This window comes from Planococcus citri, chromosome 3 (genome assembly GCF_950023065.1).
Source record: "Planococcus citri chromosome 3, ihPlaCitr1.1, whole genome shotgun sequence".
Classification (NCBI taxonomy): domain Eukaryota; kingdom Metazoa; phylum Arthropoda; class Insecta; order Hemiptera; family Pseudococcidae; genus Planococcus; species Planococcus citri.
The window spans coordinates 28287353-28314679 of NC_088679.1; the positions used below are offsets into that span (position 1 = coordinate 28287353).

The window sequence follows — 27327 nt, forward strand, 5'->3', positions numbered from 1 at the left end:
GCATAAATCGCTAAAAAATTATGAAAAAGTTGTGTGGGTTTTTTTAGTTATTAAAATTGTGAAAAAAATTCTGTTTTTTGGGTCAAAATTTTCAAAAATTTCCAAAAAGTCTTTCTTTTTTTCACAATTACCAAATAAATTTTGCTTTTTACAAAGCTGTCAAAAAATTCTGTTCTTTTTCAAAAACTGCCATAAGTTTTTTATTTTTTGAAACAATATCACTACATACTTCAAATTCTAATTTCTTGCGTTATTGAAATTTCCAGTTTCCAAAAATTTGTAAATTAATTATTTCACCATAATTACAGTGAAGTTGGTCGAAAAAAAAAGGTCACAATGAGTTTCTTGGCACGTGGAATTTAATAGCGATATTATTTTCACAATACGTACAATAAAATACTTCTGGGGGAAATCACCAATTCAAATGTTCATTTCTCATTTTTATCCTCAAATTTTTCACTGTTTGCATGCGGAACTCATCAAGTTGACTCAAAAATATGTCACATCTTTCTCCAGTACATCAAAACATCCGAATAATTTTTCAAATATTTGTTTGACGATTTACTATTTGTACTTACAAAGTACATAGGTACATAATACAAATGAAACTAAATATCGAAAGATGAGCGAGAACATTCAACGCTGTACAAAATTTTAAAAAATCACGAAGTACTCTTCGATAAAGAAGGATAACACATTTTTCTAGTCAGTGATGGGGAAATAGAGTAATAGCTTATTTAAAAATACAAAAAATAAAAATAAATAATTATCACAAAATAATCCATACAATTATACGACATGCTGTTTTTTTTCATTACCAATTGAAAAAATACTGAAAATCTCTATTAAGATGTCGAGAAAAACTGTTTTTTTTTTGTTTTTTTTTTATTATCATCTATTTATTTAGGGTGTTTATCTGTCAATTGAGAAAAGGGTGTTAGTTTTGGACTAGATGCGGCGATTTGTGCAAATTTCTAAAATTTTCTTGAGAACACAAAATTTTCAACTTTTTAAAATTCGTGTCAAAAAAATGCACTTCAGGACTGCGGAAGTGTACACCTAAAAATCGGCACAAATTTGGATGGATAGACTCGTAAAGCAACCACAACTCCATTTTTAGCTGCCCAAATTAATTTCAATCCTCACATTTACTTTTTGAAATTCTGGAGAAATTGAAAATCGAACTGGAAGCTCCAGAATGGCAAAAATTGTTATATTCAGTTCAGAGGAAGTTCATATTAGTTTCAGAACTAATTTTCATCATTTTTACTGAGCAAATATTATCAATTTTTTTTTTTTTTAAATTAAAAAAAGCATAAATTGCCAAAAATGGCCGAAGGTTTTCAAAAAATCGTGAAATCAATTTGGGCAGCTGAAATTTTGGTTTCAAACAAGAGGAGGCGAGCACCAGGAGAGATCCCCTCAAAATTCAATTTTTTCAATAGAAAATAACTAAAGTTCGTTTTTTTAATCATTATTTTTTTCAACTGAAAAATATCATTCAGTATCTGAAATCAAACGTTGCTTGATGTTGCTTTTTCGAACGATTTCACTAATTTTTTTAATAGAAAAAAGGTTAAGTTCGTTTTTTCATTATTTTTTTTTTCAACTGAAAAACATTATTCAGGATATGAAACGTTGCTCGATGTTGCATTTTTGAAGAACGCTCTTTCATTTTTTCTTTATTCTGCCCAAAATTTATTCCCTAAAGGTATAATACCTTTCTCTCAAAATTCAACAAATATCATAAAGAAAAATATTTCTAAAATAAATGAATGAAAATGAATGAAAAAAAAAAAAAAAACGCTTTTATATCAAATTTAGGACATTTTATAAATAAATAAAAAAATTCCTAAACACGTAACTGGCATTATAAAAACAACATTATAAAGAACATTATGCAGATATTGCTTCATAATAAATTACTCCTCTGCCTGACATTGCCTTTAAACTTGGACTTCTTAAAGGAGAAACTGCAAGCCGATGTGCTTTCCGAGCTTTGACTCGTTTGCGGTAAGGTTTTCTCTTTAAACTCGAGTTCGGGTTTTTCCTCTAGAAATTCGATAGGTTTTGGCGGAGCGCTCGAGCTATAATTTGAAAATAATCATTACTACAGCGAGCCCACTATTGTAAAGCACATATTTTTTACCATATAACGCATCGTAATAAAAATAGCATAAAGCCCGAGCGTACTCAAAAAGGAAAAACTCGAGTACCTACTCAACGCTTTGTTGATAGGTACGTACAATTCTTTCTATTTTTTAGCAATATTCGCAAAGTCAAAAGCACCACGTATTATTGCAAAAATGAAATAATATAAAGAAAAATATCGTTCGATCGAACATCAAAGAATAATTGGAAAACATCGAGAGTGACGAAGAGATGAAAGCGAAGCAGGAGGAGGCGATGCTGCGACAACATCGTACGATTTCGATAGGTAATTAGTACCATATCGGGTCGGATAGGTAATTAAAATTTTCCGACGTTTAAAAATAAATGATGCGAGTAATACGAATTTCACCGTTAGGCCTACCTTGTGGATTCGACTTTTTCCCATCTGCCGTACGCTGGTCCGGTTATAATTGGTTCGAATACTGGTACGATTATCTCTTCTTCTTCGGATTTATCTTTCGATTTTTTCTTATTTTTATCGAATTTACCATCGCCGTGTTTTCGTTTACCGTGTTTCGAGGGTTTTTTCGATTTAGGCGGTTTGCCTGCTTTTTTCTGCGATTTATCTAAAGGCACGTATCCTTCCGATGGTTTATCCCATTGCGATTCTGAAACAATCGAGTAGCACATTAGAGACCACTTGAGCGAATAAAAAACTTGAAAAAAAAAATTAAGCCTTTACTTGTACTACGTAGAAAACAATTGAATAGAAAAAAAAATGCCATTCATTTACCTCCGGTGCTCGTGTTCCAATAATATATGTCTCCTGTATCCGATTTAGCCTCGTGCCATTTATGTTGAGAGTCACTAGGAGGAACATAAGTAGTAGGTAAAGGTTGATCGTCATTAATGCCTTTCGCCACTTTAGCAGAATAATCTAAATTTTGTTCGGCGTCTTTGGCGTACGCTTTCATCGCGGCCTAATTAAAAAATAATTAACGTTGTTAGTACTTCAAGTAGGTACGAGTAAATGAGATAGAGAGAAAAAAAAATTCATAGAAAAATTACGAGCATGGTTATTATTGTAAAGTATGTACGACATACGTGTATCATCTACTATACGTATAATTAAGCTACGAAGGGTTTTAAATTAAGGAACGAGTAAATAAGGATACAAAAGTCTTACCTCTTCCATTTTTCTAATATCGTCGTCCATACGCTGTTTGGCCTTTTGGTCAGCGATACTTTTTTTGCCAATTTGTTTAAGTCGAGTGGCCACGTTTGCTTTGTGCCTTTTACCATTTTCGTGAAATTGAACGCTCTGTAAAAGAAATACGAGATGTTTTTCATTTTCCAAAAATATTATCGATGAAAAATGTATCTAACAAAATGTGTTGAAATACAAGGTGTTCGATAAATGCTCATCGGTGGATTTGAATTACGACGAATGCATTAGTTTACTCTATAGCTCTGATGAGGATATGAAAAATATTCAGTCTATCTATATACAGGATGTATAAAAAACCTTAGAACTTTTTTCCTCAAAAAACTCAAAATACAAGGTGTTCAATAAAATGACCTACATTTTCAAAATTACAACTCCTAATTTGTTTCCTACTTCTGAAAGTAAAAATATTAATTTTTTTCACTTTCGAAAAAAGTGGATTCGGTGTCCCCCCCTCTTCTGTTTTTTTTTACAGATACATAACGAAATACATCATTAAATTAAACAATGAACAACGAAATAAATTAAATGGACATATTTTGAGCACAGGTAATTACGTAATAATGCGTCCATTAAAAAAAAAAAAAATACTGTTGGATTGAACGTAAATACGGGTCAGGGCTCGTACTCCTTCCTCCCCCCCCCATCCACCCACCCCAAAAAATAAATTTGGTAGCCAAACAAGATCGAAAAAGTACCCCAAAAATTCACCAAAAAAGAGACAAAATTTGTGCAACACATTTTTTGACAGAAAAAAAAATTCACTAAAAAACACAACTTATTTTTGATAAAAATTTTAAAATGGACTTCGATAGAAACTTGTACAATTTTAGCAAAAAGCAGAACTTTTCGGCAATTACATTTTGTCAAAAAAGTTGAACCAGACCGTTTTTGCAACTTTTTGATAAAAAAAAGAGAGATTTTTTGGCAATTTTGAGCAACGAAGGAAAAATGTTCCCAATTTCGGGCAAAAGGTGAAACTTTTGATAAATTTGAGAATAAGAGAGTGCCTTTTAGCAATTGAATGGTGCTTTTCAAGAAGGTCCTATCGACCGATAGGACCTTTTTGAGGAGTTCATAAAATTTGAATCTCTGACGTTTTCTACACAAGATGGTGCAAACCGCAGCGCTCCATGTGGTGCTGTTCACAAACAGCAGCTATATGAAGTTGGCTAGGAAACGCAACTGGAAAATGCGCGCATTACCTTCTTCTCCGAAATGGTTGATCACAACTATACCAGAAGGCACTCTTGAGTAGTAATTTTCAACGCAGAATTCAAATTTTGAGTCAATTTTGTCCCTCGACCCCAAGGGGGGGGGGTGGTACCAAATGAAAATTTGGGGAAAATGTAAAAAAATCGAGTATAGTGTCGAAATCTTGATACTTTGGGTTAAAAACAACGATTTTTGAGTCAATTTACCTCGTAGCCCTCCAGGGGGGGTGGTATCAAATAAAAATGCGAAAAAATCGAGTATAGTGTCGAAATCTTGGCACATATTTTGGGCTGAAAACCCGATTTTCGAGCCAATTTTGTCCTTCGCACGCCAGGGAGGAAGAGGGTGGTACCAAATCGAAATTTGGGGAAAACAGTGAAAAAATCGAGTGCGCACTCACAAATGCATGGCTAAAGTATGAGATGATACAGATTTTCGCAGGTTTCCGCAGGTAAATCGATCGCAGTTGTTTTACATACACTAAAATGCATAATTTTTCATATTCGTCGTTTTGGGGAATGCTGGCGGAAAAAAACTTCTGCCCTACAGAATTAAAGATATTACATTAAAGTACTCAATTTTTTCACTTTTATCCTAAATTTTGATTAGGTACCACACCCCTCCCCCCGGAAGCCGAGGGACAAAACTGACTCGAAAATCGGGTTTTCAGCCCAAATGTACCAAGATTTCGACACTATACTCGATTTTTTCGTATTTTTATTTGGTACCACCCCCCCCTGGGGGGCTACGAGGGAAATTGACTCAAAAATCGTGGTTTTTAACTCAAAGTATCAAGATTTTGACACTATACTCGATTTTTTCACATTTTCCCCAAATTTTCATTTGGTACCACCCCCCCTGGGGGTCGAGGGGCAAAATTGACTCAAAATTTGAATTCTGCATTGAAAATTACTACTCAAGAGTGACTATTTCATGTTTTTGGTGGGTTTGAGAAGGAATAAAATCGATTTTTAGGTGAATAACCGCAAGAAGGTCCTGTCGTTTCAAGAAGGTCCTATCGAGGTCTCTTTTGTAAAGCGCTCCCATGGAAATGTTGGTGGTGGAAAAAAAATTACTACGCAGGAAATGAATAGTGGAAAGATGCTTCTATTCAACAAAAAAAAAACCGGAGCTCGCTATATCATTTTAAACCAAAATGGCAAAACACTGAAATATAAAAATGCGTTTTTCTCAAAACCAGTTTTTTGTCGATAGGACCTTCTTGAAAAGCACCATTCAATTCCAGGCAAAAAAGCGACACACAAGGACAATTTAAAAAAAAAACAACCACAATTTTGAGTAATTTTTACAAAAAACGAAAAATTTTTTTTGGCAATAAATTGACAGAATACAAGAGTTTGATAATTTTTGGTAAAATCAAGACTTTGTAAGAACTATCGGCAAAAAGTAATAAGGTAGAGTGGGGTAATTGCAAAAACGGGGTAATTGCAAAATTGTGACCTCATGCAAACAAATATCAATTTTCTGGTTGTGCCAACTAGGTGATGTCGAAGCAACGACCTTTACCGAAATATTCTCCTGGTCACACCCCGCGGGGTTCAACTTGTCGCTCAGTAGCAAACACTTTTATCAAAGCATGTTGAAACCACTCATAAGTAAAGTGAGAGGTGTTTTTTTAAAAAATGCAAGTGAAATAGAAAAAACTGTCGATTTATCTGGAATTTTCGCGATTTAGGGTCATGAAGGAATGAAGTTTAAGGTAAGATATCGCAATTTGACATTTTTTTTTTATTTTGGCCGTAAATTGCGTTTTTGCAATTACCCCAGAAAAATCGACTCGGGGTAATTGCAAAAACGATTTTTTTTTTCATTTTTGTACTTACCACAAATATTTTTTTGCTCCAAATAACTTGAAAACGGTTTGAAATAACAAAAAAAATAAACTTCCACGGTCACATGATGAGTTACACGTTAGAGAAGTGATTAACAGTTTTACTGAATTTTTAAATTATTGCTCCTTTTTGATGTTCTACTGATATATTTGACGAAAAATGTATTTCTATGACGAGTTTTTTACATAAAAAACATCAGAAATGACCAATAGTTGATTTTTTGTTCATGTTAGCGAGTTTTAAAAAAAATAATTTTTCAACATTTTTTCACTCCCCTAAAATTTTTTTTGGGAAGTGGAAAACTTATCGAATTTTTCACCGAATCAAGACCACGAATACATCAAAAGTTAGCAAATGACACGTAGAATACAGTGAGTGTGTTGAAAATGCAAAAAAATACAAAAATAAAAAAAATATCGCCCACTTTTGCATTTACCCTAACACGGGGTAAATGCAAAAGTCGATTTTCAAATTTTCAAATTGCAATTTTCTCCACAATTTGTGAACCAAATTGTACCAAAATTTTACCATTGATAGAGAACCCCCTGAAGTATATGTGGTACAAATTTCAGCTTCATCCGTGCAATAGTCTTCTCACAGCGCCCTCTCAAAGTGTCACTAATCAAAAAGTGCTTTGCAATTACCCCACTCTACCTTATGTTCTTTCTTTGCAATTTTTGGCTAGAAAGCGAGACTTTTGGGCGATTTTTAGAAAAAAAAATTGTGATTTTAAAATCAATTTTGCGAAAAATCGAAAATTTTTGTTAAAAAGAAAGACTTTGACAATTTTAGCGAAAAACAAGAATATTTTGCAAATTACTGCCCAAATTATTTTTTTTTGAAATTTCTCTCAAAAAGATGGACTAATTGAGGAGCTGAGAATCAAAACTCACATTTGCCAAAAAAAAAAAATACCGTTTTATGGCAGATTTGGATATACCGTTTTACACTCTATAATGTGACATATTCGGTTTTTTTGGATCAAAGTCATTTTGGTGTGAAATTCACCTTCAAAACCAAGGGTGAGAATCAAAACTCACATTTGCCATTGGCAAATGTGAGTTTTGATGAAAACTTAGTTTTGTTTGCAAAATTCCATAGGGAAAAGTTTGATAACAAGCTGAATTTTGGTACTTGGGGGTTTTTTGATACGCTGAACACGAATTTGGGGTGTCCAGGTGAATCCGGTGTACGCTTCCCCCTTTTTTGTGGACCTTAAGCCCCCAAATTTGTTTTTTTGCGTTTAAGTCCGAAAATATGCAATTTTATGCAAGATTTATGTTTTTTGGGTCGCAGAATACGAATTTGACAATATTTTTTTTGTAGGGGTGGGGGATGAGGGGGTTAGGGGGGCGAGAAATTCAAAATTTGACTATAATGATGTGTGATATGTCGAAATGTATGTTTTTGAGGGTGTAGATCACGAATTTGACAATATTTTTTTCGTAGGGGTCAATGGTGGGGGCTGAGGGGTGAAAACGGTGAACAATTCAAAATTTGACTATAATGATGAGTAATATGTCGAAATGTACCAAGTATGAATAATTCAACTGAAAGTGAGTAATTTTCATCAATTTACTCGATTTTAGTTGTTATAAAGTCATTATAGAGGTTTAATTTGCGTTAAAACTCCGTGTTTTGCCTATTCTGCTACATAAATAGGATTAGAACAAATTTTTGCACGTAGATGCACGGGAAATCCCAGGGGCTAGTACTTCAGATAGTGTATTTCAAGATGTCATTTGCCATTTTTGCCCCCGAATGCCCCGGCGACGACAACAGTCAATTATAGTGAAAAATCATGGTGAATTTTGTTTAAATGTTACAAATTTTTTCTTCCAGGGACTTTGACGGCTCTCCAATAGAAAATTCTCCATCCCCCACCCTTCACCTTTTCTACACCTTCAAAAACATACATTTTGACATATCACACATCATTATGGTCAAATTTTGAATTTTTCACCCCCTTCATCCCCCACCATCAACCCTTACGAAAAAAATATTGTCAAATTCGTGATCTACAACCACGAAAACATACATTTCGACATGTCACACATCATTATAGTCAAATTTTGAATTTTTAACCATTTTCACCCCTCAGCCCCCACCATTGACCCCTACGAAAAAAATATTGTCAAATTCGTGATCTACACCCTCAAAAACATACATTTCGACATATCACACATCATTATAGTCAAATTTTGAATTTCTCGCCCCCCTAACCCCCTCATCCCCCACCCCTACAAAAAAAATATTGTCAAATTCGTATTCTGCGACCCAAAAAACATAAATCTTGCATAAAATTGCATATTTTCGGACTTAAACGCAAAAAAACAAATTTGGGGGCTTAAGGTCCACAAAAAAGGGGGAAGCGTACACCGGATTCACCTGGACACCCCAAATTCGTGTTCAGCGTATCAAAAAACCCCAGTGTACCAAAATTCAGCTTGTTATCAAACTTTTCCCTATCGTCGTAATTAAAACAGTGAAAAAAAATTTGATTGCAAATCTTGGAGTCAAAACTCACATTTGCCATTCTTTGTCTGGATATTAAAGCAGAAGGGAGGTAGGTGAAAATCAGTCAACACAGGGAATCGTGTTCTAGTAGCGCTATCTAATGATTCATTTTGGTATTATAAGTTTTTTCAACTGGCAACACTACTAACTCAGTTTTTCGCGTTTTTCTCAAAATCGTTTATGGTGGCAAATGTGAGTTTTGATTCTCAGCTCCTCAATTGAAGATCAATTTTCAGATATACGTACTTACTCAACAAAAGAAGATGTTTTTTTTTCAATTTATTGTGAGCTTGGGGTATTTTCAGGGGAAAAATTGATACTTTTTGATAAAAACCACAATGTTTAGCAATTTTTCTTGTTTTTTTACAAAAATAGGGCAGATTAACTCAATTTTTTCAAAAAAAAAAAAAAAACAAAGAGGGGAAAAACCAAAAAAAAACTAGAAAATTACAAATGTTCTGGTTTTTAAAAGTTGAACTATTTTGCAACGCTCAGATACATAGAACAGTCAGAGGGACAATTTTAGCCACAAGAGGGACTTTTTGGCAATTTTTGAAAAAAAAAACGTATTTTTTGGAAAAAAGTAGGTAAAAGTTTTTGGAATTTTTTTTGCAAACAATTTTTTTACAAAAAGTAAAACGCTGTCGATTTTTGCTATCGAAGTCAGATTTTGACAACTTTAACAAAACAAAATGGCTTTTTGGTGATTTCTGGCAAAAAAAAACAACAAATTTTTGTAGAAAAGTGAAACTATTTGAATTTTTTGTAACATAAGAACCGGCAATTTTCAACAATTTTGTTAAAAAGCGGGAATTTTAAATAATTTTTGGCATGAAGCAAGACTTTGGCAATTTCGGCAAAAAGTAGAACTTTTTGGAATGCGAGTAATTGGCAAAAAAAGTGACACATTTAGGAAATTTCTGGCAAAAAGGCAAAAGTTTTGGACAATTTTTAAAAAAAATTATGCTTAGCAATCTTGCTAAAAAGCAAACATTTTTTCAAAAAGCAAAAAATCTGGCAATTTTAGCAAAAAGCAGAAATTTTTGTTGAAAATTACTTTCCCTAATGGCAAAAAAATTACATTTTTTCGCAATTTTTTTCAAATTAGCACTTTTTACATTTTTTAGGCAAAAAAAAACGTACGAAAATAATTTTTAACAATTTTTGGCAAAAAGCAAATCTTATGGCAATTAGGTATGGATGAAAAAATTAAACTTTTTTGCAATCTTCATTTTAAAATATATGACATTTCAATTTTTTGGTCAAAAAAACGAGATTTTTATTGGCCGAGCAAGCAAGTGAATTTTTTTGAGTTTTTTCCCAAAAAATTTATATTTTTTAACAAGAAACAGATGAGATTTTTTACTATGTTTGGCAGAAAAAAACCTTCATAGAATAATGTATTAGAATCCAGCACAAATTTTCAACTTTCAAAAAAGTCCGCAGGTTGATCAATTTTTTGACAGTGTTTGCTTTGAAAAATGGTAAAAAATATTTTAAAATAATAAGCATGGTTCACAAAGGCAATGCGGAGGAGGAGGTGAAGGTTTTCCAGAAAAAAATTTATTTTCGCTTGTATCAAAACAATAATTTTTTAATTTCTATAAAATAATCTTTAATAAATGGAGGATTTTTAACAAATTATCTCAAAATAATCTATCATGCCAAATAATTGATAGAAAAAAAAATATCGAATAATTTTGACCAGAGTAGCTGAAAACTTGCAAACAGTCTACTTCTGGATAATTTTGGTTTTGAAAATATTTTTATCCTTTAAAAAAAACTCGAAAAAATTAATTGAGTAGGCTATACAATTTTCGTAAAATGCTTTCCACTATTAAGTAAGCCCACTTTAAGAACAAACAAAAACCTACAACAATCCGTGAAAACACAACGAATTCGTGCAATCTGTCACTGGGGCCAATTGATCACCAGTCAAGCATACGACAACGAATATCCGAGTACACATCGACGAGTTCAATACCCTTCGATGCGAAGTCTATTCTAATCGTAATAACGTTCTTACATCAGGAAAATACTCCGGTAATCCCACTTCCACTTACCGGTTTATTATCGGATATCCAACATTTACAAAAATCGCAGTACTTTCTAGCTTGAGATTTCCAATAATCAGCCCTAAGAACAAAACAAATAAAAGGTAAACGTTAGTTTGAAAAATGAAAATGGCCTGAAAAGTAACTACAGATAAAAATCTAAAGCAATTAAATCCAGCTCAGCAACTCATAGGCATATAACATAAATTTCATCGCTTTTCCCCGTTGACCTCCAACTAATGGTATTGGTAGGTACTAAGTAGTAAAAATACCTTTTATTTCTTCAAAATAAATCACGCTGTCTACGTTAATTACGACCCAATTTCTAAATATTGCCGAATGCCGAAGAATTAAAAGGTTCAATTGAGATGCCACGCTATAGCGACTACCGTATTCTGAATTCTTCGTCGTAACAATGGTAAAAATTTTGGAATACATTCAATTGGCCCCGATTTTACCGATCAAATTCGCGATCGCTTTGGCCGATATTTTCAACAACGTAGTGTAGTAAAACATCTAATTTTGAAACTATTCATTGGCTCGTAAATTATAATACGATCTTTTCGGTACCATAACAATCGTCTTCATATTTTACCCCCGCGATGTATTTTTCCTTTACCTATTCGATATTTTTCTTCGTTTCTTCATTTAAAACTTTGCTAATTTAATTTAACAACAACTTGCTGTAAAGTGTCGAATCAGCTTTATGATCTGAATACCTTTTTTTTTTGTGTACGTTGCCAGTTTTGAATGAGTTGTCTAGAGTCCCTGTCTTTTGAAGCTATCGTCTATCCCTTCTTAAAATCGTCGAACTGTTCCTTCATGTGCTACGAGAATGATATTTTTGCAGTAAGCACAAAATTAATATTTTTATACACGGTGGATCAACTTTTTCTGACTGGACAGAGAAAAATAGAAAGAACGTTCAAAGATACTACCAGCCTAAATAGGCTCTAAATTTAAATTTTTGATTTTTGGTAATTTTTTCAGAATTCAAAGGTCTAATTCTTGGTGACGAAAAATCATAGGTTCACAAAATTGAGGTAAAAGGCATAAAATTCAGTTTATACCTGATTTTCAACCTTTTGAGTGAATTGGATTTGGTTTCACTTTCAAACCTTTCAGTTCTGGAGCCTCCTCCAGTTTTGAAAAATGACCGGACTTCAATTCTGATTTTTTTTTAAATTCCCAAAAACTGGAAAACCTAAAAATGTGTTTTTTTTTGTTTTTTTTTCAAGAATCAATGTAGAAAATTTTATACTTGAGTAGGAAGAAACGAATTTTAAAAATTATTCTGAATTTACAAAAGTGGAATTCGATTTTCACCCTGCGACAAATTTTTCAAAATTGGAAAATCCAAAATTCGCCAAAGTCTTCAGAACGTCTTGAAAACGCTATTAATTGATTCGAGAGATTAAAAATAGCATATGAATCAATTTGTACGCACTGAATTTGATTTTGACCAATTCAATTTTCGATTTCAAACATCAAAAAAAAGTTCAAATTTATTCAGTAGTCTTATTTTGATCTTTTTCTGACGTATTTCATGAAAAAGTTGTTAAAAATTACACTCACAACAAAAAAATGAAAATTCGTTCATTTTTTGAATCTTTTCGAATTTTGATTTTTTTGTGAGGAGTTCATTTCATCGAGTGAAAGGGTTTTTTCAACTTTTTTAACATATACGTACAAATAGGGGTCAAATGGGTCAACTTCACCTATCAAAACTTTTTTTCACGTTTTAAATCAAAAAATCGAATTTTTTCGCAAAGTTTAAATTTTTTAAATCGACTTTGCAACATGTTACCATCCTAATTTTTTAATATGTTGTTCAGCATGAAAAGTTGTCCATAATATATTTTTTCAGATCTTTTGAGAGTCGGAACGATATGAAAACTACGTTTCGAAACTTTTCGAGCTAATTTTTTGTACGAAAAAAAGTGGCAACACTGATTTTTATGATATCATCAAAAAGCCTTTCAAAACCCCTAACTATGGGAAAAAGTTCCATTTTGGTAGGTATCGCGGTTATCAAGTAATCCACTGCTGAAATGGATGATATTTCAGGTTCACTGAAAACTTTGACACCCCCTGGCTGCCTTTAAAAATGGGCTAGACGGCTGCGATTTGCGCCATTAGTCATCCCTTCGAAAGGTCTTTCCACAGGAAAAATTTCAAAAAAATCGCCTAACCCCCCTACCACTTCTTGGTCCAATTGACGTGGAATGACCCGAGGGTAACTAGCCATATGGTCTACAGACAGAGTAAAAATGAACTGTGAGTAGAATTTCAAGATTATGAGTTGAAATGGAACGAGAATTCTAAAAATTCAAACGAGAATGATTTCTCAGCATTTTTGAGGAACTTTAAGTCCAAAATTAGGTCATGATTTTTGGGATTTTTGAAAAAAACGTCATGCGATCTATCAAAACTGGTCAAAGTTTTGAGAGAATTCAAATATTTCAAGAACATTTTTTTTGAGTATTTTTGAAGAAATTTAAGCTTGGAACTGGGTCATGATTTTTAAAATTTTTGAAAAAAATGTCATGTAAGGTTGCAAGTTGCAACCTATCAAAAAAGGGTAAAATTTCGAAAGAAAATCAAAATTTTTCGTCAAAACTTTTTTGGACCACTTTTGAACAATTTTGATCCAAAATTTGGGTAGTTGAAATATTTTCAAAAAATGAAAAAATTATAAGGAAATGAAAATTTGGACTCAAAATTCATCACAAGTGCTCAGAAAAAGATTTGATGAAGATTTTTGATTTTCTGCCTAAATTGTACCTCATTTAGACTGACTGCATGACAATTTTTTTTCAAAATTTTCGAGAATCATGAACCAATAATTCTAGACTCAAAATTCTTCAAAAATGCTCAAAAATATTTTTGTTGGAATACCTATTTGGATTTCTCGCAAAATTTCAATTCAATTCATAACATTCATTTTTACTTAATTGATTGGAAAAGTAACCTTATACATCAATGAAAACGTTTCTTCTGCATTATTGTAGAATTCTATATAAGTTTGATTTTCGGAACTTTTGAGAAAAAGTGATGCGTCCTATCAAATTGGTTTAAAATTCCGGCAAAACATGAAAAATTTTCATCATTTTTTTCAGCACATTTGAAGAATTTCAAGCTCAAATCTTGCTTCATCGCATAAGGGAAAAATAACGAAACAGTCTCCAAAATCTCGCTGACATCCGAACTGAGCAATTATTATTATCATCTGTGTATAATGTGTTGTATATCTTGACACGAGTTACAGTCCTTTGTGGGCTATGATTATGGTTCGTACATTGAGATCTCGATAGTAAAAATTATTTATGAAATTGTATTCCCATCTGACCCATACACGGACTCGATGAAAATTCGAGCGAAATTTGAAGCTAACAAACAGTATCGGTTTTAGAGGATTTGTACATAAATTTACATAATTATTTTGTAAAATTCTAATCATACGAGATACGAAATGAACGCCTCATATACATGACATCTACTGCGTCATCACGTTTCTTTGTGATTCATCTGGAAGCTGGAGCCTTGGAGGAGGAGAGAGGAAACAGAAATTACCCGCCAAACCGCTCAAAAATAGCGTTAGTCGTCTTGAACCTTTTTTTATTTTTGTAAGTTGAGGGAAGGGAGTGAGGGGGTTTGAAAACAGTTTTACGATAGAGGATAAGGTATCCTCTGAAAAAAATGTTGACTTTCAATTCATAGCCTCATTTTTCTATCGGGTTTCTTGAATCTCATTTTTTTTGGGTTTTTACATTTTCAACAATTATTTCACTTTTTCAGGAGGTTTACACCACTCATGAATTGGTTTTACTAATAATTCGTCCTGTTTTTATGAGTTGTTAAAACCAATAATAACTGAAAGATTTCTGAACATTCTATTTTTATTTTATTTTATTGTTTTAAATGATTTTAAGAGATTTTTTTAGTTTCTTTTTTTTTGTTGCAAATTTCAAAATTCTGAGCCAAGGTGAAGTCTCACAAACGCAGAAATTTTTGCCTTTTTTTTACGTTACCTTCCTCTCCCCCCCTCATAACCTTTTTCATCCCCTTCCAATTTTCCAAAAAAAATTCGAGGGATTTTGACAATATTCAGTTGAAATCTTCATTTTGATTTGAAAGTCACTCAGAAAAAAGTGCCCTTGATTCCTGAACGAAAGAAATAGGCCCTCGAAGAGAAATTTTGAAAAGAATCGTGGTTTGTTTTAGAATACAAGGATGCCAATTTTTGAGGGTTATTATTACCAATTTTAATCAAAAAACGTAGCCAAAAACATATCCAATTTTTTCGATTTTTAGTGTGCGTAGCACACTATTGGTTTCGCTTTGAGAAATTGAAATTTCAATTGCAATGAATGTTCTCTTAAGCTATCCAACCGTTTTTTGTACCTATTGGACACCATTTGAGAATCATTAAGGCGGAGGGTATAGATTTATTTTCATTCAATTCGGATGGGTAATTGCTGAGTAATTGCAATTTTAGTTCATTATTTTAATGCATTAAATCCTAAAAAAGGGAAAAGGGGACTTGTAGAACACCTGCCGCTCATTGTACCCTGCTATACCCCCAGTCTATCCCATCACCAGCTGTGTTTCATTGTACCCTGTTACACCCCCGGTCTGTTAGCTGTAAATTCCAAGTGGGAGTGGTTTGGTGGGGCGTTTACCAAACAAATATATTATTTTAATGCCCTAACCCTCGTAGTGAATTGGTGGCTGAGTGGATAGGGCATGTAGGTAGGAATAGGAAATTTAGGGACCCAGGTTCGAATCCCCGTGAGGTAAGTAGGTAGGTGACAGATTTTTCGTAGGAAAATTGGATAGGTAAATGCTTTGGAGGTACTACCTATGTAGTACATGATAATGGGGCAAAAATAATGCTGAAATTGAGTTATGAATTATGATATCATTTGCTAACTAAAAATTCATTTCATTAATTTTTTGTCTACCTATAGCCATAACGCCATAAGTATAGTAAGAATTACCTTGACATGAATAATTTTTAACTTTTTACTTATAATTTAAAAATTACTTCAAAATGAGTAATTAAACTAATTTTTGTACAATTGAAACATGTAATTTTTATTATCATGATTTACTTAGTAAAAATTATTAAAACAAAATGATTTTTACTATTGGTACCTATAGCAAAATTTATTAAAATGATAATTTTTACTATACGATTACAGTAAAAATTATTGAATGGGATCTGGTACTTAATTGTGCTAAATACCAGTATTTAGTTAAATTTTTTTGTAAAAATTACCCATATTTTTTTCGTGTAATTTAGAGGCAATTCAAATTCTTAACATATTTTATAAGATTTAATTCTTAATTTAGAATAAAAAGCAAGTTCTGAAAGTTGGTTTGAAAATTTATAAATTTGAAGACAATGGAAATTCTAAAAAAAATAATATGAAAATTTGTATTTAGAGACGCTGAGAATTCCAAAAATTGATTAAAAGTTCTGTAAGTTGCAGATAATGTGAACTTGAAAATTATATGAAATAAGTATTGTAATATTTATGAACAAGATGAGAATTCTGAAAAATTGGAGGCAATGTAAATTCTAAAAATTGAGTAAACGTTTTACAATTTGTGGACAATATGAACTTGAAAATTGAATTTGAAATTTTTTAATTTAAAGACAATAAGAATTCTGAAAAATTATTCAAAATTTGACTATTTAGAGGCAATGTGAATTCTAAAAATTGATTGCAAATTTCCTAACTCAGCAGCAATGCAAAATTCTGAAAATTTATTGAAAACTTTATGAAATTGTAGCGATGGGGAATTCGGGAAATTGATTTGAAATTTTGTAAATTTTAAAACAATGCAAACTATGAAAAACAACTAGAAATTTCTTAATTTAGAAGCAATACAAGCTTATAAATTATTCTGAAATACCTATTGTAATTTGGAAAATATGAAAACACTGAAAAACAATCATTATTTTGAAGCAGTGAGAGTTTCAAAAATTCTCATTACTGTGACATGGTTGATTCACTTATGCACTACCTAGATGTAATAACGGTTATAGCTGTAGAAAAGGCAGCTAGCTACGCACACTTTGCTAGTTTGAAATTAGAAATGGTAAAAGCTCAAAACTTTAGAATTTTTCCTTTAATTTCTCGCTTTCCAACACTTCATTTTTTTTTTTTTACAGATTCATGAAGAGAAAGATAATCAAAAAGGTCGCCATTTTGGTTTTAAAAAATCTTACTTTTTCATCTTAAAACCTGACATGGGCTGAAAAAATCAATACATCAACAGAATGTTTGAATGTAAAATATTGATTTTATCAAATTTCAGCACAATTCAAACTCCTCTCCTCTTTCTTCCATGATTGTTTAGTTTTCAAAAAAAAAAAATGTCGAATTGGGCAAATTTTTGCTGTTCAAGGATATTTTGATACGCTGAAATCCTCTTCAACCGACCCTGTGGAACTGGGGATAACCTAGGAAGCTGAAATTTGAATATGTTGATCACAATGAGTGAGGATGCTAACCAATGGTATGATTTTGGACTCTTTTCATCCATTGGGGGCCATATTATACCCCTTTCAAAAATTGACCTTTTGGTTATTTTCAACTTCGGCCCTGCCCACTCCAGAGGCCAACTCCAAATCCCATTCCCCAAGTTTGACTTCATCTGATCAATTAAGAGCAGGTTCTAAGACGTCATAAAATGTAAAAATCTCAAACGATGCTGAAATGAAATCTCTTAATTATCTCCTCGAGTCGCATCTATTGCTGAATTATAGCTTACGTCTCATCGTAACACCCTGCTGTAGAAGTCAACAGAGGACGAATACCCTTTATAGGCTGACTTGCCAACTACACAAACCAAGCCACGGTACCAGGTCACGGTGAAACCTATCCGAGCACAGCTGTTTTTTATGAGAGAACATTACGCGTGAAAATTATATCAACAATCGAGCTTGGTTCGTTTAAAAGAGAGTTGCTTTTATAAACACATCCTCAATAAAGAACACATACGAGTACACGCGAACGATAATCAAATTTTAAAAGCACTCGGTTGGCAAGAGAAGAAGAGATGCCATAGCTCGTCCCTCTACATACATATAAGAGTATATAAGACGCAGTAGGTGCACGGTAATTTCCTACCAACAAAGACTTCAATCAATGATGAATCTAGTTAAACGTGTGTTCAACGTCAATATTATTTCGTTAGATTGAAAACAACAATGTACCCAGTATATTTCCCTATCTACCTACACACACCTCTATAACTCTACACTTCATCTTCATCTACTCGTAAAAGTACAGATATCCATTTTATCGTCGATGATACGTGTTCAATGTTCATTCCTGTACACTGAACAACACACCGATCAAATGAAAATTCCATATGAAAATTATTTATAACTCCAACTCCCATAGGCAGACACAGAGACCTATAAGCAAAAACAACCATATATCTCGTATTTCAACCCAATCGAAAGTTCTCTCAGCAGTAGGTAAGCAGGTATTTCCCATGACATGACACGTGACGACCCGAACTCCACCAGTAAGTTAAATTAACACGCCTTTAATGCATTTTAATGAAGAAAAAACTTCCCAGCTACGATAAATTGACTAAAGTTTCAAAAAGTTGGAAAATTTCTACATCAGATAATACCTTCCATCAACGTGTAATTATGTTTAATACTTTTCCTTTACCCTTTACAAAGTATATCGTCAAAAAAAAAAAAAAACAACGAAAAAAAAAGGACCAAAGGAAAATTAAGACACCAATATTTCAAATTAACAAACACGTCCGCGCGAAAATTAACCAAGATATTTGCCAGTCTTGAATAGCGTAAAAGGATATTTAAACTGAATAAAGCATTTATCGATTAACCACATGGAAAATACGAGGCTTATTGCCAAAAAAAAAAAATGAACAATTTCGTTGGCACTAAATTTTAGTACGAAATCGCTGTTCTGGACGGTTTAATCTGCCATAAACATTTATCTCGTGTATTATTTATTATTATTATTTAGCGTGTATTATAAAACGTACATATAATACATAAACGACATACACAAACAGACTTATTCCTCATTAATGTTCGATTCCTTACTAAATATAGGACGTTTTCGCGTATATACCAATCTCGCAGTCTCGCAGTTTGTCGAAATGTCGTTAAATTTTATCGTATACATATGCGATGATGTGTGTACAATTGCGAATAGATAAGAATATCCACCCTCCGTCTGTCTCTGTACCACATGCATCAGTATAATAGTATGAAGCACAAAAACACACACACGTGTCGTCGACTTTGCAAAATTTGCTGACGCGAATATGTACCTCGCGGTACGATGGGCTGGAAAAAATTATCTAACGGTATGCATTTTAAAAAAAACCTTTTGTCATCTTCTCTATCTCGTATTTGTTAAAGAGAAGTATTCGTATGAAAGATAAGAGAGAAAAATGCTTTAAAAAAATTGTATTCGAGTATGAGAAATGATTCAAATTTAAAAGGTTTGATATAAATTATCAAACGGAATACGCGCAGATCAAGTCGGTTTCAGATATTATTTAGATTTAAGCAAAATTGTAACATACGTTATTGGTTTTAAATTATTTTTTTTTTAATGAAATACCTAAAATTCAGTGCTTTGGGTTAAATCTCAAATCGAACGATTCGTGCTGTAATATAGATTGCAGAATATAATTCTGCTTGAAATTTCCTTCAATTTGAGTACCAAAATGACTACGTTTGAAGGAGAATCGACCATTTTCACATCTGAAATTGGTCTTTTTGATGCCTCCAGAGAATGTCCAATAAGCATCGAACAAAGTTTGAAGACCTTAAGTTCGTTTTCGGCCTTCCCGGAGTGATTTGAAATTTACGGAGAAATTTTAATACTCGCTGGAGGCTCCAAAAAGGTCAAATTGCGATTGATTTCAAATCAGGCGATCGTGTAGAATTCGTCCTCCGTTGACTTCTACAGGGTGTTACGATGAGACGAGACGTGAGTTATAATGCTCATAAGGGAACCTCTTGAGGTGTCACACTCCGATTTGAACGGGACTGCGATTTTTGGAAAGAGCATATCTAAAACCCCAGAAAACCAAATTTTCAGCTGCCCAAGTTCATTTTTCGATTTTTGGCAAATTTTTGAAATTTCAAAATTGACTGTTTTTGGCGATTTATGCTTTTTTTTAAAAAAAAAGTACGTACTTGATCAGTAAAAATGGTCAAAATAAGTCCCAAAACTAATACATATTAATTACCCAAATCCAAATTTCACCATTTCCAGCCATTCTGGAGCCTCCAGCGCGATTTTTCAATTTCTCCAGAATTTTGAATTTGGTCCAGAAGACGTGAATATGCAGTTGGGCAGCTAAAAATCGAGTTGTATATTACACTCGACCTGTTTAACGAGTTTATCCACATTTGAGCCGATTTTTAGAGTGACGCCTCAAGAGTGGTTTTTTGGGGTGTAACGCTCGCTCCAAAAATGCTGGAAATGGTAGAAATTGCGCTCCGGGGGTTAGTTCTTGAAGAAACACAGCGATTCGCACAAATTTCAAAAATTTCCTCACAAACGGTTATCTTTTGATTTTTTGGATTTTTTAATTTTAAAAAAACCTGGTCAAAAAACCACTCTTGAGGTGTCACTCCCAAAATCGGCTCAAATGTAGATAAACTCGTTAAACAGGTCGAGTATAATACACAACTCGTTTTTTAGCTGCCCAACTGCATATTCACGCCTTCTGGACTAAATTCAAAATCCTGGAGAAATTGAAAAATCGCGCTGGAGGCTCCAGAATGGCTGGACATGGTGAAATTTGGATTTGGGTAATTAATATTAGTTTTGGGACTTATTTTGACTATTTTTACTGATCAAGTAAGTACGTACTTTTTTTTCAAAAAAGCACGAATCGCCAAAAACAATCAATTTTGAATTTTCAAAAATTCGCCAAAAATCGAAAAATGAACTTGGGCAGCTGAAAATTTGATTTTCGGGGGTTTTAGACTATGCTCTTACCAAAAATCGAGGTCCCGTTCAAATCAGAGTGTGACACCTCAAGAGGTTCCCTTGTCAGCCGTAGATGCGACTCGAGAAGATGATTAAGAAAAGTAATTTCAGCACATTTGAGATTTTTACGTGTAGATTTTATGACTTAGAACTCGTTCTAACTGATCAAATAAAGTCAAACTTAAGGAATGGAATTCTTTTGGGGGCTGGAGTTGGCCCCTGGAGAGGGCAGGGCCAAAGTTGAAAATTACAAAAAGGTAAATTTTTGGAAGGGGCATAATATGGTCCCCAATGAATGAAAAGAGTTCAAAATCGTACCATTGGTCAGTATCTCCACTGTGATCAACATATCCAAATTTCAGCTTCCTAGGTTATCCCCACTCCATTTGAGGTGGGAAAAACCTCATTTTACCTCTATTTTTGACCCTTTCTCTCCCTAAAATTGACCCAGGAAGCTCAAATTTTCAGCATACAATGGGATGGTGCCATTCGAGTGATTTTAGCAGGTTTTAATCTTCCAACCTGATTTTACCCCTTTCCATGGATCAAAAAAAGAATTTTTGGGTTATTTTTATATGTGTTTTTCGATTTTTAGAAAAGCTTCGACCCCTCCGAATTGACCTATAGGATCTGAATTTTTACAGTACAATAGAAGGACGTACCTGAAAATCTTTTTGCAAGTTTCAACCTTCTAACCACATTTGACCCCAATCCAAAGTCAAAAAAAGTGCATTTTCGAGGTATTTTTACCAATTTTATGTATTATTTGGCCTTTAGGACAGCCTGTAGCCCCTTGAATTGACCTAGGCAGTCCTAATTTTCACAGTGCAATGGGAGGATGGCACTGAAGTGCCTTTTCATGGTATCTTTTTTGAAAAAATCACCACTTTTTCACCATATTTTTTCAACCAATTTCTCAGTAAGCTCTTTACTCGACTCCCTCCCCCCCCCCCTTCACACACATTCGAAAAATAATTAACAAAGTCAAATTTTTCGCAGGAAAATTTTCAAACAAATTGAAGTTGGAAGAAAATTTCCATACAAAGTATTTTTTAATTTCCATCAAAATTATAAAAAAAGTAATACAAAAATGAACGCATTAGGTAATGAATTTTTTTATTTTTTCATTACCTTTTTGACTAAATTCACTACTTTTTCACTACTTTCACTATCATTCTGTTAGGTAGTAGATACCCTGTTTTTGCAAGTTTCAATCTTCCTACCTTACTTGACTCCTCTTCAGGATCAAAAAAGGTAACTTATGGTGTTTTTCTGCATGAGAAAGAAGGGAGTTGGACCAAGTCCAAGGGATGGGGAAGGGCGGTTCCGGGGAGACAAAGTCTTACCGAATACCAGAATAAAATACTGGAAGTATCCGACTGATGCGACTTTTTGAGCACTTTTGAAGAAATTTTGAGCCAAAAAATTCGATTTTCTCCAGAAATTGTAACACCGTTTGATTGGTCGAATGTTACTTTCTCAGAAATCCATAAAATCATAATTCATGACCCCCGATTTTGTTTCATAACTAAAATAGGTATCCCTCTTGACTCAAGTAAATGGACGTCTGCAGTTGCCTTGTCATAGCTCAAAACAAACACTGGAAAATTCATTTTTCAATTTTTATGGAATTTTTTGAATTTGAAACTCACATTTTAACTCATTCTACCCAATTGAGGTAAAAAAATCCGAAATTTTTGGTGCTCATATAGCACTGCTTTGAACTATTTCGGACTTCAAATCGATAGGTAATTGTTTGAAGTCGTTCCATGGTTGAGAAAAAAGGAATGCGATCCTTGAAATATTATCTTAAACCATTAGATGAGACGAAATTCTCCATGTATATGAAAACTTTCAGGATAGTTCAGACCGACCCTTCCGAAATTAAAAAATTCTTAGATCTAATTAAAAAACTTGACCTTACCAACTCGATTTAAATCCCATACGACGGGTGTAATAATCAAGTAATTACAAACACCCCCCAAAAAAAAAAAAAAAAAATTCATAAGGTATTTTTCAACTTTTGTTCCATAAAAATTAATTATTTCTCATGTAGTATTTTTCACTCTCGAGACGAGCCTCTCAAATTGAAAATTTTCTTCATCGACTTTGAAAATTTAAGCAAAATGATCACGAAAAATCTTACGAATTCGAGATCAATAGGTGTAAGTCGACTTCTTGGGTAGAAACTGAAAATTTTCTCTGCTGAAATATTTATAAAAACTTTCTTTTTTCCACTGAAAATAAAAAGTCAAAAAAAATGTGAAAAAAATACTTCCCTTAAATTTTACAAAATTTTGATTATTTTGTGGATTTCAATTTTTTTAAAAATTTAATGGACCATAGCCAAAGATGGATGACCAAAAGATTTCGACAAGACGTCGGAAAAATTTCGAAAATTTTAGGTCAAGTCATCCTTTCCCTTCCCCTCCCCTCAGCAAAGCTCGATTTAAAACATTTGAAAGTGTTTCATACTTTTGAAAAGAATAGATAAGTTGTTCAATTTGAGGAAAAGAAGTCTTATTGTTTTGAGAGCCCTCGAACTTGACAAAAATAAACTTTGAGCTTTTATAATGATTTTCAAAAAATATGAAAGTACTAAGATATCAAGAGACACCATTTTAACCAAAAAAATTCTCAAACCTACGCTCCATCAAATTTTTAAAAAATTGGAAAATACCCATCCCGAGAAGTACTTTTGAAACAAAACGCCTTGTGGAATTTTTTCAGCGTGACGATGAGACAAATAATTTGCTCATTTTTTCATTCAATGAACAATTTTTGTCAAAATTTTTCATCTTACACAGGAATATTTATTCGATAGGAGAAAAACGAGAATCATCTTCAAATATGAGTAAAATTTTGCTCAAAGTTTACAATAAATTGAGCACTTGGGTTGATAAAAATTTTAGAGAAATACGCTAAAATTTGCTTTTGGCGGTAAATTTCTGTATAGTGATGATTATTTATGTACTTAACATAATACTTTTTTAATTTTTTTCTACAGAATCAAAAATTGATAATACTGCTGTATTTAAGAATTTTTTTCTCCTTCTGCGATTTTGGAAAATTTTTGCTAATAGCCTACCTCAATTCTTTTACTTCCTTCGAATAATACACAAAATATGATCAAAACATCCTCTCATTTCAAATTCAATAACACGTTAAGAAAAAAAACCTCCACCTAAATAATAAATACTATATCATAAACAATCGAACCCAAAGCTCGATAAAAACGTTGGCATCGTTTTAAAGCCAAAATAAAGAACCCTAAAGCGATACCTTCGATACATCAGCCTAGCACAGGGTTAAATTTCGTTAGCTGGTTTTAAATTGAGATTCAATTTAAGCTCCTCGATTGTCTAGAAAGTTTTTTCTCAAACGATAAATTGTGTAGCTAAGATAAATCTAATTTTTACATCATGCACGCAGACATTCGATTCCAAGTTCGCACGACTAATACACGTATTGAAAATGTAAAAAGATTAACGGTAACCTTTGACGTATCTCTCTCAATGAAGACGTTGAGAAAAAGATGATAAATCACGAAAAACGTTCGTAGGGTAATGCGTTTAGGTAGTTTCCTTGCACACAGCACAGCACAGCACACTGCCAACCTCACCCTATTTTAGCAATTCGAAGACGACGTATACTATAAGAAAAAAACATCTCGGTTAAGATTCGCAATGCCATTAATTCTACCAGGTAAATGAATCTACTCTACGACGAATACAGAACAACAGCAAAGAGCAAAGCATCGTCGTTTCGGTTTGAAATCGATATTAGCGACATTTAAAACACTTGCGATTTTTATTTTTATTATCACACATGTTCGCTGGTTCGACTTACGCAACATATTTTCCACATTTCGAAGAAATGACGCACATTAAACCGATAAACGATGAATTTACTACGAATCGTGTAAAATTATGTACAAAAATTGCCAACGTTTTCGATATAAAAACATAACAACAAAAAAAGTAATAATAATAACAACAAAATCCCAATCGAATAAATACGCTTATGGACTATACGGGGGAAAGGAAGGATTGACTTTGGCATACTCCATTGCCTTTGAAAAAAACAAAATCATAACTCTGAATCGTACATTTTGCTATGTCAACTGGACCATAAAGTATTCTCGAGTGTCGATGGTACACTTGGTTTACGTTTCTCTAAAACTAAAAATAAAGGGAAATGTACATCTTCGTCGTAATCTGTTCGTTCTTTGGATAATTTCGTATGCTGAGACCATATAATTTCATCGTATTCTTGATGTATATTACAAACGAATCCTTTGGCTCGACATTGTTCGACGAATTCAGCCAACGAATCGCCTCGTTTCGGCGCCATGATCAGCGAAATTCCGCCATTTTTCAGCAAAGCGAACATAAGTTCGATCAAATGTGCTCGGCTGTCTTCGAAAAACAAACAATCAGCGGCTAAAATCACATCGTAGGTTCGACAATGTTTACCATGTTCGTGCCATAAGAGCACGTCGCAAGTTAATGGACACTTGGCGGGTACGTTTTGTTTGACTATTTCACGTACATTATCGACAGATACGACATTACCATCGGTAACATGAATCGAGGCACATTTCGCCAACTGACTAAGCAATACTCCGGCCATACAGCTCATACCGCCTCCGACCTCCAGAACGGATTTATCTTCGAAAAAGTGCCTATGTTTGAGGCACACGTAAGCCAGTACTTCTTCGGAAGGCCAAACTTTGACATTACCGGTGTTATTGAATCCGGTGAGTTCTTCGATGGTAAAGATGCGTACGAGATGGCGAATTTTCACCGAAACAGGATCGTGATCGTGATCGATTATCACAGAGTATTCGAACCAGCGGTCGTCCAGCGATGATAGATTCGGTAGAGGAATGATTTTGAAGATATCGAAGAAATTACTATCGGCAGCTGCGGATTGTCTACATTTTGAAAACAACGCTTCGGCCAATAATGCCCAACGTTTTCGGGCTACTTGACGACGATCTGTTTTATACCATTTTACCATCGAGACGTCTTCATTTTTCATGATATCCGCATTTAAAAAAATAACTTCGAAACCACAATAACCGTGTTCGGTTAATTCGACAAAATCACTCGGTTTTTAATAATCGACATAACTCAGTCTGTATTTCGAATCGTAATCGTATAAAGCACATCGTATCGTTAATCAAACTCCAAGTACACCGAAAAATGAACAGTTGAGCGAGATAATTCGAAACCACGAACGTATTTTTACCTAAATAAAAAATGATAATTCATCAACGTACGTTAAACGTTTCGTTTACTTTGAACAATTCCGATACCAGTAAATTTATGAATGTTTGAACCGCATCACGATGCTTGAAAATCTAAAGACGAGTTTCAACAAACTGAGAATCAACGAGTGCGAACATGTAGTGGGAGAACGATGTAACAGTCATGCTTAATAACTCTACTGATAAGGCGGTGCCCGAAGCGACTTTTTTAGTCGCGTGACGCAACGAACCCCCATTTACGTAACGAGTAAAACCCTCAGCTAAGATTGAATTGTTTTTTTTTCCTATCGTAATAAATAACAATTTTATTAACCACGTTGGGCATAATTAAGAGTACAGAAGGGATTTTAAAAATTTATAATGGGTTATCAATGTCGAAACACCCACCGGTCATCAACCACATATTGAAAGTGGCGTAGATAAATTTGATTTAGCTCGCTTACGATCAAAATAAATCTCAATTTTCCTCATCTTGATTGTGTAGATGGATTCGTACTGCTTGAAATATAAATTCAACGATCCTTCGGGTGACTTTAAAGCACGCTGCTGACATTCTGTGAGCTGAGAGAGTTTAGCCATTGCTACTTCAGCTGTAGTTACCCCATTTTGTAAGCAGTATTTTAAGCATTTACATTAGATGAATACTAAAGAAACGAGTTGATAGTGATAGAATGTAGTTCTGAGTATACTTGGGAGAAGACAATATGCGAAAAAAGGAAAATATTCGCCGATAAAATTGTAAAGAGCAGAGTACTTCATCATAACATAACACAAGTCTACGAAAGTTCGAATAAACTACTACAAAGTGGCGAATGCAAAGATACAAATACTAATTACAGTGAAGAAAATGGACGTTACTTACATATTTATAAATGTAGAATAATCCTTTGACAGCAATTATTGAATAAAGTATCACGAATTAAATAAATTTTCACAAAATTATCATCGAAATAACGAAAAGTTATCAATTGAAAATTTTTGTACACAAACAATGTTACCAAAGTTCGAATATAAAAATTAGTTTTCTGATTCAACTGAAAACACATTGTTGCCACTGGTACAAAAAACA

General features: G+C 33.4%; 2 protein-coding genes across 2 annotated transcripts; both read right to left on the minus strand.

Annotated features, from left to right (window-relative positions):
* Positions 1-548: 548 nt before the first annotated feature.
* On the minus strand, positions 549-27264 carry LOC135839598 (WW domain-binding protein 4). Its single transcript, XM_065355696.1, has 6 exons — positions 27121-27264; positions 10986-11058; positions 3299-3433; positions 2906-3092; positions 2534-2780; positions 549-2087 (listed from the first exon to the last, which is right to left on the minus strand). Coding segments are annotated over exons 1-6 (819 nt in total). The 5' UTR covers positions 27123-27264; the 3' UTR covers positions 549-1912.
* LOC135839597 (calmodulin-lysine N-methyltransferase) lies at positions 24873-26416 on the minus strand. The gene has a single exon (XM_065355695.1). It carries the CDS (start codon positions 26027-26029, stop codon positions 25106-25108), a length of 924 nt encoding a protein of 307 aa, XP_065211767.1. The 5' UTR covers positions 26030-26416; the 3' UTR covers positions 24873-25105.
* Positions 27265-27327: the final 63 nt, after the last annotated feature.

Excerpts from the sequence above, each read along its gene's own strand:
- LOC135839598 (XM_065355696.1), bottom strand. Across the intron at positions 3,434-10,985 it reads GGATATCCGATAATAAACCG|AGCGTTCAATTTCACGAAAA; the intron begins GTAAGTGGAAGT and ends TTTCTTTTACAG. Across the intron at positions 2,781-2,905 it reads TTGGAACACGAGCACCGGAG|AATCGCAATGGGATAAACCA; the intron begins GTAAATGAATGG and ends CGATTGTTTCAG.
- LOC135839597 (XM_065355695.1), bottom strand. The coding sequence starts at position 26,029 with ATGAAAAATGAAGACGTCTCGATGGTAAAATGGTATAAAACAGATCGT.